This window comes from Syngnathoides biaculeatus, chromosome 23, assembly GCF_019802595.1.
Source record: "Syngnathoides biaculeatus isolate LvHL_M chromosome 23, ASM1980259v1, whole genome shotgun sequence".
Lineage (NCBI taxonomy): Eukaryota > Metazoa > Chordata > Actinopteri > Syngnathiformes > Syngnathidae > Syngnathoides > Syngnathoides biaculeatus.
The window spans coordinates 17,778,298-17,795,829 of record NC_084662.1 but is presented as its reverse complement, the minus strand read 5'-3'; the positions used below and the strand labels follow the sequence as shown (position 1 = coordinate 17,795,829).

Genomic DNA, 17,532 nt, shown 5'->3' with positions numbered 1-17,532 from the left:
TGCATGGGGCACAAAAAGTGTGTGTGTGTGTGTGTGTGTGTGTGTGTATGTGTGTGAGTGTGAGAACACGCTCATGACTGCATTCATCCTGCATGTGTTGTTTCAGCCTGCAGAAAGCAAGTGAGCATTTGGAACAATGTTTGGATGCTTCTCACCTCAACATAACAAAGGAGGGAATGATAGAGGAAACATACCAGCAAAGGTATTTAAGAAAAATGTGCTTTCATGTGTGTAGCTTTGCTAAACAAATTATATTTGTGCATTAGATAGTGTAATTGCAAGACAACTAAATATGTAATCAATCTGTTGTGGTTTCTCTGCCTTTTGCTGCAACATTTTATGTCACGCCGGGTGAGAAACAAGCCTACCATTCAGCTTTTGTCATTTCTACAGCTCAGTTCATCAGTTCATCCTGGCGGAAGAGACTAACCAATTGTTGGAGAGATACCACAACTTCCAAAGCAGCTTATAATATGGAGGCTTTGATGAGACACAAATCGCTGTATTTTTTTAAAAACATTTTTTTTTAGCTTTCTGTAAGCAAGAGGAGGTGTCTGAATGGGACAAGCGAGTGTGTTATTGTGTAAAAGAGGGGTGTGTTCACACTGGATCTCTCAGTTCTACTTTTTCTTTATATGTTTCCACTTGCTCACTAAGGAGTGCCCATTTGTTGTTTTGAAAGATTTGGGGAAAGCCAGGTTTGCTTTGCACACAGTGCATTTTATCACAGTGTACTGCGTTCATTTGTTGACTCATTTGCACTGATACATTCAAGGGATAGGCACGACTTTCGGAGCTGATATTTATTGGAAATATTGTGATCCAGCAAGTGTGTGATAGAGACGACCTGGAACAGGAAAATCAAGACTCCAGTCAGAAAACAAAGGAGCGGTGGCAGAGGGCACTGCAGTCAGTCTAACTTTAACCTTGCCTCGGGTGAGTGAACCGAAACAGAATAATATCATAAGCTATGAAAATGGCACTTGTAGTCCGCCATAATTAGGATCAGCTCCAAAATGTCTATAGTCTGTCAGAAAAGACCTTTCTGTGTTTATTTGTAAGTTCTCCCTATGATTGAATACTTTCTTTCTGTAACAATGTCAAATTGAGGCCTGTTAACGTTGACCTGGTACGGTGGGTAAAATAGTAAGTTTAAAAAAAAACCAAAACCTCACAGATACGTACTTTTTTCTTAAGTTTGATTTAAATCTGGTGAATTAAAATCAAAACTGGCCTCAAGGAAGTTTGTATGATACTAATAAACAAACATCAAATGAGATGGACATCCAGAATTTTTGTATCTTAGGAAAAGGTCTCTGACAAAGTATTCTTTGATCAAAAGTACACAAAGGATTGATCATTACAGTACACTTAAGATCCACTTAAAATACTCGAGTTGAAATCACTTAGTTTTGGGGGGCATTTCTGTCTCTTGCAAATGAACTGCTGCTCACTCATCAAATGCAAATGCTACCTTCCCATCCCCATGAAAACTTTGTGGAACATTTTAGTTTGTTGGTTATCAAAAGCTAGTACTGTGACACTGTTAGCAAACTCTTAACTAACACTGAAGCTCTGCTTACCCTTTGGCTTTGACGTGAATTTGAAGTTCGAAACCTAACCCAAGCTGATTGTTCAGCATATTATAAACTCAGGTAGAAGTCCCCTAATCACACAAGAAGAGGACAGAACTATCTGGCTCAAAGTGAATTAAAATGGACTGAATCATCCTGCTGCTAATCTGTGATGCCCAAACCTATATTGTGAATAATCACATACAGTAGCTTGCCATGAGTAGTGTGGTCACACTGTGATTTTGCCTTGGCTTGACAAGTGCAATATGGAGGATTTTGGCCAGTTGCAGCAAAACTGACAAAAGACATTACTAAGGGAAGGGACGTTAGATGACACTCTAACACAGTTCACCAATATTGAAACTCTGGAGGTGATAGCCATTAAACTGCGAGTTATACAGCCCTGAACAACTCCTCCCCCCCCCTCCCCCCCCATAAAACTATAACAATCATACAATCATATTTACAGCATTATTCCTCCTTTCTGCTTCAACAAACTTTGCTGCAACAAAGACAAGTAATTCCAAACATAGATGACAGAAAAAGATTGTGTGGCGCTTGCCACATTCAATGACAGAACAACATCGACCATTTGCAAATCTGAAACAAAGTCTGGGCTCCACCAGGCAGTCATACCACTGTAAAACCATAAGATGGTGCTAGATGACAGGGTCCAGATTGTACTATCCAGCAAGACAAGGTAAATAGGCTTCAAGTTATTACTCAAAAATGCTGTTACAACCCGCATAACATTTACAATTGGTTGATGCGGGTATTATATATATATATGTATATATATATATATATATATATATATTATATATATATATATATATGTGTGTGTGTGTGTGTTTTTGGAGTAGGACTTTCTACTTACTTCATTTGCAAACATATTGACTATTGACAATAATGTTAGGTTTATGGTACATTCACAATTAAATCATTTGCTGCTTTGCACAGCTGCCTCGCAGTTTAGAGGTTCAGGTTTTGAATCTCAACTCTGGCCCTCGTGTCTTGAGTTTGTGTTTTCTCCCCGTGGTTGTGTTGGGGTTTTTATCCCGGGTACTCTGGCTTTCTCCCACATCCCAAACAATGGACTTTAGGTTAATTAATTGTCCATAGACGTAAATGTGAGTGTGAATGGTTGTTCATCTATATCTGCTTTGTGATTGGCTGGTGACCAGTTAGGGTTGAATCAGTTCTTGCCCAATCTCAACTGGGCTATGCTCTGGCTCATGAGCAGTAATGACAATGGATGGTGGAAATGTACATGTATTTTTGCTTGGATTGATAACCAAAATAGCATTCTTGGGAAGTATGCAAGTTTTAAATGTGTTGATTAGGTGCCTAACTAGCCTTCCCCCCTAATATTTTATCTGCAGACTGAGGTCCGTTTCTAAATGAGAAAAACAGAACTGTGTTGACAACATGACTGATAGGGTGAAACAGATCTTCACCGAGCAATTTGTGAGCCAGACAGTTCAAGCAAAACCACCCCAACCAGGACAGGTAAGAGGACAACTAAAAGGGGAATTTCACACCGGTTAAATGTAATGTGTTTAAACAAAAACAATAATCATGCAATTTTGAACATGAACAGAGTTTCTGAATCTGAATCTTCTCAAACTGTCCATATCTATTAAGGTTCTAATTTGGTGGGGTTTTGTTTTGTTTTGTTTTTTTTCAATGTTGTAGGCTTCAAACCTGAGCCAGGTTAAAAGAGAAGTGGCCTCAAAAGTTGTTCCAACCACAGCTGACAACAACATGGAAATCAAAGACGTCTTCACCTCAAATAACAAGACTTCAAGACATCATGCTTCCACAGAGCCGACTTTACACAGTTTAGATGCACCGGAGACTGAACATGCTTATAATTCAATCAAGCAACAGGAAGAAATCTCTGTATCGTATACTTCAGATAGTTTCATGCAAATACCAAATGAAGATACCCTTCATCCCATACAATTCCCGTATCCTGATATTTCCCAAACTAAAACCTCAAAGCGATCAGAAGCTTTAAGAGAGAGGAATATGTTGTCTCTTGAGCCAGACGATGACATTGGCACCATTTACAGTCCTCCAAGAAATGAAGAGGAAATTATTTTTTCAACTAAATGTCCATCTTCAGATATGTCTAAGGAGGCAAGACGGGACTGTGGACATCCAGCAAAATATGTAGAAACTTTGAAGCTAATAACTCACGAAGAGAAATCCCATAAGGATATTAAAGGAACCCCAACTGTGATGGACATGCAGTATATTGAAGAGGCTGGAGACAGTAGTTCAGATGCAACTCTGTGTTGTAAGGGAGTAGAGACCAAAGATGACAATGCAGTCACAAGTCTCCAGAGAAAACATGAAAAGTCAATATCAGAGGAGCCTGAATCAGATGTGTCCAGTTCAGATCCACAATCCTCAACGAGACCTGCAAACACTAAAATGTGTCAATCCAAATCTACAAATAGCAAATCACCATTCACAACATACCAAGAAGAATGGAAAGAAACACCAGAATCAAGTGGACTCACTGCACAATTTAATTTCGCTGATTTGGATGCAAAAGAAGCATTTCCGCACGCCAAAAAAAGAGAGATTACAGATAAAAGTCACCCTGAGGGGCAAACCAGCCGCTATAAATATTTGATCCCCAAAAGATGCTGCGACTCCTCACTGGCTGAAGTGCAAAGGGAGTTACTGTTATCTTTGGAGGCCAGAGAGATGGCACAAGTAAGTTTTTTTTGAATTTCTTATTTCTTTTTAGCTTGCTTTTCTATTCTATAAGGACATCTAATAAAGTAGTCAAGTAATATATAAATCATCCCCTTGACTCGCTGTGTGTATAGTTTTTCCCGTCAATTATGTTATCTGTTCTTTTTGGAGGAATTCTCAAAATTATTCATAGTGACTTTAAAATGTCTAAATAATGTTACTTTTTCACCTGCTCAAGTGAGATTTTTTTTTTTTTTAAAGTTTCACAGTCAGGAAATTAATGTTAAAGAATGAAATATGAACACAAGAATTGGCAATATGATAAACTATGAATGACTATTTCTAATTAAGTACAAATATCTTTAATGCAAATGTTGGAATGTGGTAAGAAAATATGTTACATGTTGAATATTGCACAAATAGCAAATATAAACATTCTACATTAGTTTAAGAGTGTTTATTGTTTAGGAGCTTTCAGCACCAGAGGTTGGGGGCCCTTGCTTATATAACTGTGAATGTTAAAAAGGTTCCACTTTGACATTTCCAAAACATTCTCATCAATATTTCTATATTTACGTATGGGTTTCTCCAGCATCACCAGGATATTTGGCAGCGATAATCTAGAGGATCCCGATGCCGCCCACTCTTTGGCATTTTCAACTCATAAATTCAGCCTCAAACTTTGGGGATTTCATTGTTTGTAGAACATTTTCATGTATTTCTTTTTTAAATGACAAATTTACGTGATCCAAATGGTCATTTGATTGTATAAATGAAAGCACTGAGACTCAGCAGACCAATGTGCTTTTGCAAAGACACCCTGTCCTCTGTGTCAGTAATTATGATCTGATTTTCACAATGCAGAGTACTAAACACCATAAGACCCAAAATAAATAATATTGCCTTCCATCCTTCGAAGAGCTAAAGGTCAGACTCTGCTTAGACTTTGCTACGTTACACTAATTTCCAAACTAGTTTCAAAATGTACAGTTAGCTTACAAAAGAGAATTGAAATCCGCCGTGCACTTGTGCTGCAAACTACAGCCATAATATAAACATATTGCTAAATTAATACCTCTCCTCCACTGTCAATCTAATATCAGGGTTATTATCTTTTTCTAAAGACACACTTCTTGTCTTGAATTTCATTAGGTACTCCAAGTGGCTTGTTGCTGTTGACATCATTTAAAAGCTCTTTTTCGTTGTATACGAGAACAAATATTATGTTAATTTGCATTTCTAAAAATCTGACAATAAAGCTGTTTTTTGTTTTTACATTAAACATCGTGCAGACAGGTTGTCCTGTCTGTTGCATGTTCATTCTGCCTACTCATATCGTAGCCGTTCATTGTTAAAGTACTGTTCTTCATTTTTAAGTCTCTACTTGTTAGCTCGTAATGATCCCTAAACCCCGAGGCATACTGTTCCACACTTCGGAAATTCTTGTGTTCACTGTACTGACTCGCCTGGGCACCGTCAAGACAGTAACATTAACAGGAAGCTCTGTGATTATCTGAGTCAAATCGGGAACACAAGGAGGCTACCACACTGCCCGGTATTTACTCTGTGTATCATTTAGGTTGGAGCAGAGAGGTCTTCCACCATGAGTTTGGAAAAGCTGGCATCCGAGGAGGATAAGACTTCTGAATCACCTGGACAGCCCTTGTACAAGCACAGTGCCACCATGCAGGACCTTTTGTCTGAGATCCAGGGCACAGTAGAAAGAAACAGCATTATAAATGTGAGTATTGACTCTTTTAAAGCATGATCTTAAATAACATTATTTTCTCAACTCCTCTCGGACCTGTTTTTTAATCTGAGATTCATATGATATACTCAGACGATCACAGTATAACTGTACATAACCCACTGAAAGAAGTACAGCAGCTTAATTGAAGTCATGGAACAGTGAGCAGATATGAAGGCTTGATGGTTGTTTATTCCCATCATGCCTCTTACAGGAAGATGTGGTGATTTCCAGCTTCTTACCAACAGTGAACAACTGCGGCTTTGTTGCTTCAATACAGTAAAACCTCAAAAGACATGATTTCTTCAGATTTAAAAATTATTTTGTCATAAATTGGAACAGGAATAAACATCACTGTCACTATAAAACTGTATAACTGTTCAGGATTTTTTTTAACATCAAATTTTAACAGGTAGTGACACAATGGTGCAGCTGTAAAGCGTTGGCCTCACAATTCTGAGGTCCTGGCCCCACCTGGGTGGAGTTTGAATGTTCTCCCCGTGCCTGCTCTGGACACTCCAGTTTCCTCCCTCACCCTAAAAACTTGCAACATTAATTAGACACTCTAAATTGCCCTTAGGTGTGATTGTGAGTGCGACTGTTTGTCCCGATGTGCCCTGCTATTTGCTGGCAGCCAGTTCAGGGTGTACCCTGCCTCCTGCCCCTTGACAGCTGGGATAGGCTCCAGCACTCCCCGCGACCCTCCTGAGGATAAGGGGCTAAGAAAATGGATGGATGCATGGATTTTAACAGGTGTACTTAATATGCAGTAACTATAATATACTGTAGATAAATTAACAGGTAACCCAATACCAATAAAATAAAACATCTAGTTTTCACAGTAATGACCTATGATCAGCTGTAAATATGCTTCTTGTGTTTTCCATTTTTTTCACATTAAGTCTCACGAAAGTGTGACAGTTTTCAGTAGAAAACAAAACAGTTCAATTTAACTTTGACCGCAAAACTGTTGATGCACAAAGTGATGTTGGAAAATGTCAGCTTTACATGTGCATCAGGTTCCTTTTGATGTATTGTATTCTTCCCCAGTGTTAATGTTGTACTTCGATGCTCATTGAACTTACGTCTTAACCTGTTTGAGCTAGCGTCTTGTATGATATCATGAGTGAAGGTGGTTAAACACTTTTGGAAAACGAAGTACCATATTTTTTCCCCCAAACTCTGAATCTCATTAATAAAATTAATAATTATACAATAAAATAATTACACAACCTGTCCAAAATGTAACTTTTGAGACACCGTTGTACCTTTTGCTAAGAGCGTCAGCCTTACAGTTCTGAGGACCAGGGTTAAAATCCCGGCCTCTCCTGTGTGAAGTTTCCATGTTCTCCCAGTGCCTTTCTGGGTTTTTACGGGCACTCCGGTTTCTTCCAACATCCCAAAAAGATGCAATGATTGAGGATTCTAAATTGATCGGAGATGTGAATGTGAGTGCAAATGCTTGTTTGTTTTTGTGTGCCCTGCGATTGGCCGGAAACCAGTTCAGTGTGCACCCCACCTCTCTCGATAATGGATGGATGTCCTTTTCGTAGTTATTCAACTTGGTATTTTTTGCTTGGCAATTGAGATGATAGAATCACTCATCATCACAATATGCTGTTAATTGTCTTTTTCATTCATTTACCAAACCACATAGATGTCAAAGACAAACCAGGTCACAGACTCATTTTGAACAATGTTATGCATAAAACAAGAGAAGAAAATAGTTGGATTTTTATTATTATATTCGCCTCTTTAAATGTAAAACACAGTAATTTTCATACAGAACAGTGTTTCATTTTTTTTACCCTTATATTGCTATGAGTATATTGCATTTCTTTCTCCTATACAGCCATTAAGTGTAGAATCTGTAGTTGTTGCAAGTTGCATTTAAATGTCATTTATGCTGCAGCGGACAACGGCCATGGATTTAAACTGGTACCTTCAGTCTTCACCAAGTGAAGCAGAGATCAGACTAGTCAGAGCAGTTCAAAATGTGCTCGTATGTCGATATCTGCCAGCAGAGCTAAATCTTGCTGCCATGGCCAAACAGCTAGAGAAGGCAGAGGTATGTTGTAGTTCTTTGTCTTCCACTACAAATTCATTTTAGTGTATTGTTTTATGTGTATGGTGTATGTATATAATGTATATTGTTACGTGTTTTTTTTTTTTTTTGGTTTTGGATGCCACCAATCACAAATCTAGTCTTGTTTCTGGCTGCTGCAGGATTATAAGATTTGTGTGCTGGACCAAGTTGCTATGATGAGAAGTACCAGTTCATTTCAACTTTGTGGTCCAACCGTCTTGAAAAGACTGGAAGCCCAGTGGAGTACAGCACTGCTGGATGCCTCAGCTACAGTGCAAGTCAAAACGGCACAGCTGGGTGAAGTCAAACAGTATCACAAACAGCTGGATGAAATTAAAGCTTTCCTGGATGGGGTACATGCTGAGAAGAAAAAATTGAACTTGTGAGTAATGCATCTCAGTCCCTCCCGCAAAGGGGATGTTAGCCCATGGAATTTGCTCATAGTCCTATGTTATATTCCAGTTACATGACATAGTCCTTGTGAGGAAAAAATATTTTACCATAAACACATTTTCAGGACAACCCTTGCTTTACGTTGTCTGCGAAACTGCAATGTTATTGCAAGTAAATTTTTTTTTTTTTACATCTTGTAATCCATCACACAAGAAGTCATCAACCCTCTGCATCCTCTATAATTTTTAGTGTATGTATTGGTTTGATGTATGTGTACGGAATGTTAATTTTTTATTTTGGCTTAATTTAGAGGTGCCTTGGGAAGCAGCGGTGTACAAGCTGAAAAACTCCACTCGCTGCTGCAAAACTTAAAACAAAGCGAAGAAATGTGGCAAGAACTCCTCATATTGAGTAGCCATTTGGCTGTCCACTTGAGTGATGCAGAGAGCTCTGGCGCCCTTCTCGCTCAGCTTGGAGATGTACAAGATGAGTGGAGACTTTTGAGTGGAAGTATCAAGAGAGCCTTGTGGCAAGCGACGAACACTTCCTGTCAATCATCTGTCCTTACTAAAGAGGCAAGACATCTTAAAGAGAAGATTGAAGATATCCAGGAATCCGTGAATTCCCATGGGATATGTCATGACACCAAAAGTACTTTGGAACTGTTTTGTTTGAGCGAAGACTTAAAAATGTGTAACCAGTTGCATGTGAATCTACAGTCATTCTCAGATACCCTTTTTCAGTTTTCTATAGGACAGAAAGAGAAGGACACCATCAAACATAACCTTGAAGAAATGGGGACCTTACTGGCAACTACCAAAAACAAAGTTGACACTGCCCTATGCGGAACTGATGTTAATAAGTGGTTCCAAAAATGGATCACATGGGCAAAACATATGGAATACAACATTACCATCGGCAAAAAGTTGTCTCTCTTTCCAGAAGAAGCTCGTATTCAAATTTTTGAGATGAGGAAATTTCAGACAGATGTCATGATCAGAAGGTCAAAAATGAAACCAGAAGAAATGAGAGGGGAAACGCCTGGCATGGACAATGAGGACTATGACCAAGGGTGGAAAGTAGTAGAACATCTATATGTAGCTATCTCTGAAAGTTTAGATAATGTTCTTGACACAATGAAGAAGAATCTACAAGAGAGGCAGAAACTGTTAAACCATATTGATAGCATTGACACATGGTTAGTAGAAACAAAAGAAAACAGACACAGCTGTTCTTATGTTGAGAATGTTTCAAGAGTTGACATCTGCTCCCTTAAGAGCAAGCTAAAAACTCACCAAGATGTTGCTGATGATATAGCAAGACATCTTAGTCTGGTAGATGCTTTGGAGACAAAATGCAAGGAAGTAGCAAAAGACCTGAGACCTGGAGAAAGTCGATACCTTGTTAACAGGCTTTCGGGCATCTGGACAGAATTTGATGGTTTGCTGGCGCAAGAGAGTTCAACCACCTGGCATTTAGAGGAGCTGATTCACGAACGTACCTCTTCTGGTGAAGAGCTGTCTACCATAGAGGATAGTCTAAAGAACATTTCCTCTTCTTTGGATCAATATCGTTTCCCAATGACACAGGAAACAATTTTAACAATTGCACTTCTGGCACACATGCTAATGGAACATCAGTGTCAAGTGCAAGAGATTCAACACTGCCAGGAAGGAGAGCGTAGCTCTCTGCTCTCCACCATCGGGGAACTGCAAGACAGGTGCAAAGTTCTTAGTTTTCAAGCTTTTGAGCAAGACAAATACCTGCAACTGAAGGAGCAAATGGAGGATTCAAGGGACATTTGTGAAGAAAAAATCCAGCATGCTAAAGATGGAACATCAAGTTTGGGTGAAAGGTTCAACCTTTTTCAGGCACTCTTAGTTGATCTCCCGCTGATGAAGACACATTGTCAAGAAGTGGCAGACCAACTGGAGGTGATTGCTCAAGAGCTGAAACCAACAGAAATGAACTTAGAGAGGGAGAGCATTGGCTCCACCGTGGAGGTTTTTGTTTCTTGGGAGCATACTGCCTCAGATGAGATTAAACATTTAGAGGCTAAGCTTCTCCAGGGATTACGCTTTTCCTCTGAGTATCCTGCCCTTATAGAGTTCTTCCAAAGAACAAGACAAGAGCTGCAAGCTATGGAACCAGTCAATCCAGATGAAAGAGCCCTGGATTTTGCTTTGCAAAGGCGTTGGGTGATATGGAGAAACATGGAATCTGGGATGCGAGTATTGCACACTCTGGCTTGGAAGGAGAAAATTACTTTAAAGAGCCGCAGTGACCTGCATATACTTCGAGATGCTGCCATGCAGGAATGCCATTTACAGATGGTAAGTCGAGACATTGTGATTGTACTGGATCCTTTCAGGCCAAATAAAATTCATTTGGGGACTCTACTCCACCTCCAAAATGTTCAAATAAAAAAAAAAATATTCACATACATAATAGAATAGAAATACTTTCTAATGATTTTATTTTAAAATACAAATTACAATATGGCGGCCTGAATGCTGGAAAACATTGGCCTGAGGTCCCGGGTTTGATCCCGATCCACCTGTATGGAGTTTGCATGTTCTCCCCGTGCCTGCGTGGGTTTTCTCCAGGCACTCCAGTTTCCTCCCACATCCCAAAAACATGCAAAATTAATTGGACACTCTAAATTGCCCCTTGGTATTATTGTAAGTACGGCTGTTTCTCTCTATATGCCCTGCGATAGGCTGACAACCAGTTCAGGGTGTACCCTGCCTCCTGCCCGTTGATAGCTGGGATGGGCTCCAGCACTCCCGCGACCCTCGTGAGGATAAGCGGCTAAGAAAATGGATGGATGGAAATTAAAGTATTGTCTTCTCACCTTCTTCTCTCAGTCGTCCCTATTACCAAAGTAGAAAAAAAAGTCATGCATTTCACACTCTTGAATCCTATGCCTTCCAAAACACATTTTTTTCTCCCAAAACTACTTGATGATTAAATAAGTTGTATGACGCCAAGGGTGGTTCCACTGTATTAAAGGTTTAAAGATTAAGTGAGCTTTGTTTCTCTGTCTGCCTCCTAAAATTATTTTCTGTCCCGCTGCATTTTCAGTAAACATCCTAATACAGTAATTAAAAAAAAAAAAAAAATAGGCAGGGCGAGTATTTCAAATTCCCCTATTTCACAGCAATCTCTTCCAGCACAAAAGGCAGACAGATCCACTATCCTGCAGATCCTTGCAGCTAAACAGGAAAGGTTTATTTAAAAAAAAGTTTGTGTGAGTTTCACCTGATTGTTCTTGAATTTGTATTGAACAGGAATGTTTATCCAAGACTCGAGAATCCCTGAAAGATTACCAATGGGCTGCTCAGGGAGCTATTCACTTCCTTCACAATGCTGAAATGACATTTTTATCAGCTCCTGGTGGGTTTCTTGACTGTACGGAGGAACAAATTCAGACCCAACAGGCCCTTGAAGCTCTTAAAGAAGGATTTGTTGCCCATATCAAGCACCTTGTTGAACTGGTGCCCCAACAAGTCTGCCTCTCCTGCTCAAAGACCCAAGATCTGCACATTGGCATCCTCAGTCGATTGCTAGTGGGAAGAGCCATACTGGAGGCTCAGGCTCAGCTCAGACTGGAGTCCCTGCAGAGGTGTTGGCTCTATTATTCTGCATTGTTTTCCTCTTAGTTTTTTTTTAATGGTAAGAAACATATATTGTGTTTCAGATGTGAACTTCGACAACAAAGCCACAGGGTTTGTCACAAAGACATACTACAGTGTCTGATTGAGTATGAAGCAAACCTTTCAGCATGTGAAGCAGAAGAAGTGACATCATATGATAATTGTGTTTTGCAACACAAACGATCTAAGGTTGGCTCTATGAGCGTTTATTTCATGTATGTAGTGTAACGCTAATGAAACCTTGACCATAAGTTTGAATGTTACCCTTATTATGGTTTAGAACCCTGCTTGGACACTCAAAAGTTTTACTGAAGATGATAACAAAAATCCATACGCTTTTCAAGACACTCAAAGATACTTTGTTCTTTCCATTAAGGACTTGATGGAGGGTGTCTGTGACCTTGCTAGGAAAACAGAAGAACTCAGAGCAAGATGCCCCATGCAGGGATGTGGCGTTGGAAAGGACGGGGAGCTTGGCGCCCTCTGGAGGCGTTGGGTATCACTGCGGCGGGGTGTTGCTCTGCTGATGGCACAAGCAGATCAGAGAGTAGAGGAATGGAAGGATATAACAAGTAGTGTAAGTCCCAGCTTCCACAGATATCTTGCAAATGATATGCATCCACTGCAGGACTGACATTTGACAAGGATCCTAATTTGGATGCATGCATCCACAAAACCTTCTTGTATGCATTCTTGTGCTATCACTGCTCAGTAAATGACGCAAGTGACCTCATGAGCTTCACTTTGATGGCTTTTAGCTTGATTTGATTTTTTTAACCCCTGAGAATGAAATCCAGACCATTTTTACAAAGCAAAGTAATATGTCAGGGCAAATGCATCCTTTATTTAATCCCTCTAACGAAATGTTAAATAACATAGATTTCTTATAGTATTATTACAATATTACATATACACTCACATAATTTAATACAGTTATTCCCAAACAGTGGGCTGGGGTACATTGGTGTGCTGTGAGCGCGCTGCAGGCGTGCCGTGGGAAGTTATCCAATTTATGTAATTGGTAAAGAAAACATTTATTTCCAAGAATTAATCTATTTTTATTCATACATTTATGCCAGTGAGGCATAATGACAGACAGAACAAAAAAATCCTCTTCTATTAGATGGCAGGAAGTACATACAGTAATTAATCGATCCATTTTTGGTGACATTTACTTTTGTTGGTGTGCTGTGGGATTTTTCAATTGTAAAATATGTGCCTTGGCTCGATAAAGGTTGGAAATCACTGATTTATTAGAAACAAAAGACAAGCTTTGAGGAGGGCTTGAGGGGAAAAAATAAATGTACTAATGAAAAAAATGAAAAAAATCCCAAGATGTTAGTGTATGGTATCGGTATGTAACAAAAATATTGTCATACTATGGTCATATTTGTAAAATGTATTTTAGTGTTATTGAATATGATATAATGAGGATTTATAACATTCAACTTGTACAGTCAGTGTATGTATTGACATTTCAGATCCAAAATATACATAATATTCATATCCATAATATGAGTATGTATACATAATGTATATATGTAATATGTATGCATAATATAAGTATGTACCTTCACCTTGATTTGCATCAAAATTAAATGGTTTCTTATTTGGCCATTGTGCCACCTTCACAAATTGGCACAAAAGCATCACCTTTGTGGGGAATTAATACATTGACAAATGATGTAGATGTTTTTTTTTTTTTTTTGCAGGAATGTCAATTAAAAAAACTTATATTTTCCTTCAGGTGGAGCAGTGCTGCAACTCATTGTCTAGACTTCAGCCCAAAGTTCCTCACTCTACCACTGTAATCTTCACACAAGATGAGATCCAGAAGCTTCTAGCCCAGGCAGAGATGCAGCAGGTCCGTCTGGAACAAGAGCGGCAGGCTTTAGCCTCCCTGGAACACCGACTAGAGCATGCACTGAGCTTGACTACTTCCAAAGATCCAAGTAGTCTGCCAGGACCTTTTGGTGTATTGCTTGTGAAGATTCAAGAAAATATCAAACGGTTTGTGAGGTTCCGAAATACCTTGATATTCCCTTCTTAGCAGCCATACTTAAAAAAATACCTCTCTACAGTTTGAAGGAAAGAAATCTTCAAGTGATAGCTGTTGCCCAGCTAGAGGAGAGGGAAAGACAGCAGTTTGAAGAGAGGATAGGAGAGGTGGAGGAGAGCATGTGTATGATTCCTTCTATGCTGGACAACAACCTGAGTTCTACACAACATCAGGTAAAATTACTTTTTGTTTGACCTCAAAGAAAAGTGTAGCAAGTGCTTTTACAAGAGCTTCATTGAAAATGTTCCTTTACAAATATAGTGGCTAGTTTTTGATTGTAGTTGGCAGTTGTTTAGAACGAATCCGCGTGGCACAAAAAGATGTTTACAATACAGTATTTTAATTATCTTGCAACATGAAATGAGAGCACATTCCGCACGTCTTGCAGGATAATACAATTTAATAAACTCAGTGTTTCATTGGTATATATGAGTCAAGATTGATTATTTCATACATTTAGAGTGGATTTCTTGAGGTTGTCCAAGTGTACTTAGTGAATTCCTCTTTCCTCAACACATTCACTCTTCCATTATGAGGTCAAAATTGCTTGCAGGAATTCAATTTGGACCACTATCTTGTCATGTCTCTTTTTCCTGGCCTCCATTTTTTTCTCCTTTATCTTCACTCTGAAAGGAGCTCACAAAGGATCTATCTAATCAGAGAGTTAAGCTAAAGTATATCCAGGACAGTCTGTTGGCACAATATGCTGAGATTCCAGGTGATATTGGGAAGCGAATGCAAACTCTTCAAAAGTCTGTGGAGGAAGCTGAAAAGAAGGTAGCAGATGATAACGAAGAACATTCTCTATCAAATGCCACCATCTCTTAACCAAACATTATTTATATATGCATTGACATTTGGTCTTTCTGTAGGTAATAGAGCAGAGTGTGACAGTCCGGAAACTTGCTTGTCAAGTGACAGAGTTGATTTCTGGCCTGGAACAAATCAAAGTATCTCTGGAGCAAAAGTGTTGTACTATCATAGAGGCACGGCATGCTCTCAAGGTGAATGAGTGAGGTGTCATGAAATTTCATGCCTTTGGCTCATTGAGTGACCCGGAACCACAATGCAAGAAACTTGACGAGTTCAGTCAAATGTTCCTCTGTTTTCCAGCATGTGTGGGACAAGTTGGACTCGTGTCACAGTCGCTTGATGCTCCTGGAGAGTGAGGTGCAGGATCTTGTTGCAGAACAATCAGATCACGCTCACCTATTCATGGACCAACTGACACGTCCATTGCAGCTTTACCAAGATGTAGTGCAGATGGCTGAGCACCGCACTGCTTTTTTGAGCAGGGTAAATAAACACTACAATAGTTGAACAAACTTACATGGATATCACAGCTTCCACTGCTCTGGAAAGACTTTGGACAAGATTTCAGAATGTCTCTGTGGGAATTTGCATCCATTTCCAAGGTCTACTACAAGCCTTAATATAGAGTACATGTAGATGATGTAAGAAAGCCACATACAGTATGTTATTGTGTAGTGGTTGAAAGCAGAACTTCCAGTTTTAGGGAATGCAATTTTGCCTCATCTGTGCTACAGATCCCTGCCTCTCTTCAAGAGTTTGAAGACCTGCTGTGCAGTGCTACCTGTTGGTTTGATGAAGCCCAGGCATGGCTGAATACTCCCTGCTCTTTCCCCACATCCAAAGGCCTCCAGAATCATGCAAAGTCCCTGCAGGTTAACAACTATAAACGCTTATAAGATCACAAACCTCCTTGTGCTTGCCGTCCATCTTCATACAAGAATGAGACTTAAACTGACATGACCACCTATAGCCTAGCATTTTCCATTTGCTTCTCCAGCAAAAATGCATTGATTTTTTTTTTTTTTTTTCTTCCAATTCATGTCTCCAGCTCGTCCTGGATGACTCGGTGAGAATAAGGACTGCGCTGCGGCGTTTCAGGCCAGTGTTAGGCGAAATTTCTGCTGTGTGTGATGTGAGTGCACAGGAGGAGAGGATGGATAGCACAGACCAAAAAATTGAAAAGATGCAAAAGAGCTTTCTGGAGCCGACGGAGCAACTCAAGCAGGCTGTTGAGGTACTCAATGCTGAAAAGCTCATTTTCCAATGCACAAACAATCAACTCTTGACATAAAAATTAAAGCATTTAAAATATTTGTCACAATCCTTTCCAGGCAGTGGAGGCCTTGGAAGAAGAGCTAAAGACATTAGAGGAGAATGTCCCAAAAATCAAAACAATTTTATCATCTATAGCCAATTCCAACATCTCACTGAAAGAGCATCTTCAAAACCAACAGGTGAAGTGGGGTTTTTAATTATATAATGAAAAAAATTACAAAGGCACTTAAACAGAGCACAGGTATGACTAATCCGAAATAATCTCGTGTGTTGAATACATTTCGTGTGACATGCTTGTTTCCACTTTTCCTTCACTTTGACTGTACAGGTGATTTTGGACAATGTCCATTCAATGCAGAAGACATTAGGGGACATGGAGCGCTACAAAGGAGATTTAGGCCTCCCACAGGAAACAATGGAGAGTCTAGCGGTGTTCTCTGGAATAAAAGTTCTCCTGCAGGTGCTGAAAGACTTGGAAAATATCACTCTCAAACAAGGCGTTCTTCTGGAGGTAAAGCATGGATGCTACTTTTCACTGAATAACTGATTTATACAGTAGCATTCACAGCTGTAAATAATTGGACCATGAAAATCAATGAAGTGATGGCCTCTCCCAAGGCCAAGCGTCCCTAAATTTGACCAACACCTAATTGTGCAGCTTCACATCCTGCTAAAGTTTTCTAAAAATCTAAAATGTATTTGTCTGATACTGATCACCAACAAATGGTGTGGAATGAATCTGACAAATCAGTTTGTGACTGTGACGGACTATCCAAGTTTATTTCCAATAATGTAACTGTTTTCTATCCAAATGTTTTTTCCCCATCTCCCTACATTTTTTTGCCCATCCAAGGATAAACGTGACAAACCCTGTGCAGAAGTATCATACTTGAATGGAGCTCAGCAAAGATTCTTGGTCCAGGTAACAATGATTAAGCCTACTATAACTGTCCAGTAATTACCAGGTGAAACTAAACTAATTGTGTACTTGGTTTCCTTTTGAAGTAAATTTAACTGTTTTCAACTAATTTTATTGATCTGTTGTTTATTGGGGCGCCATGGTTACTCTGGCTTCATCCTACTTTCCAAAAACATGTTTCTTTGGATAATTGAAGACAATTGAAAATGGGCTGTAGCTGTGAATATGAGTTGAAAGATTAATATTAACATGAATTTGTAAGCAATCTGAAGTATTCCTTTCCCAATTTTTTAAAAATCCC

At 39.3% G+C, this 17,532-nt stretch overlaps 1 protein-coding gene across 1 annotated transcript in view; it reads left to right on the top strand.

Annotated features, from left to right (window-relative positions):
• Positions 1–17,532, top strand: part of LOC133496649 (nesprin-2) — a 73,039-nt gene that overhangs the window by 6,721 nt on the left and 48,786 nt on the right. The window contains exons 2-22 of the mRNA XM_061812465.1: positions 107–202; positions 394–936; positions 2,957–3,083; positions 3,270–4,301; positions 5,863–6,024; positions 7,943–8,098; positions 8,257–8,498; positions 8,820–10,842; positions 11,800–12,134; positions 12,210–12,354; positions 12,542–12,742; positions 13,913–14,175; positions 14,247–14,397; positions 14,858–15,001; positions 15,097–15,228; positions 15,338–15,520; positions 15,772–15,909; positions 16,086–16,271; positions 16,369–16,491; positions 16,641–16,823; positions 17,166–17,234. Of these exons, the coding sequence (XP_061668449.1) occupies positions 3,003–3,083; positions 3,270–4,301; positions 5,863–6,024; positions 7,943–8,098; positions 8,257–8,498; positions 8,820–10,842; positions 11,800–12,134; positions 12,210–12,354; positions 12,542–12,742; positions 13,913–14,175; positions 14,247–14,397; positions 14,858–15,001; positions 15,097–15,228; positions 15,338–15,520; positions 15,772–15,909; positions 16,086–16,271; positions 16,369–16,491; positions 16,641–16,823; positions 17,166–17,234 (5,949 nt within the window). The 5' untranslated portion in view covers positions 107–202; positions 394–936; positions 2,957–3,002. The remainder of the gene's footprint in view (positions 1–106; positions 203–393; positions 937–2,956; positions 3,084–3,269; positions 4,302–5,862; positions 6,025–7,942; positions 8,099–8,256; positions 8,499–8,819; positions 10,843–11,799; positions 12,135–12,209; positions 12,355–12,541; positions 12,743–13,912; positions 14,176–14,246; positions 14,398–14,857; positions 15,002–15,096; positions 15,229–15,337; positions 15,521–15,771; positions 15,910–16,085; positions 16,272–16,368; positions 16,492–16,640; positions 16,824–17,165; positions 17,235–17,532) is intronic.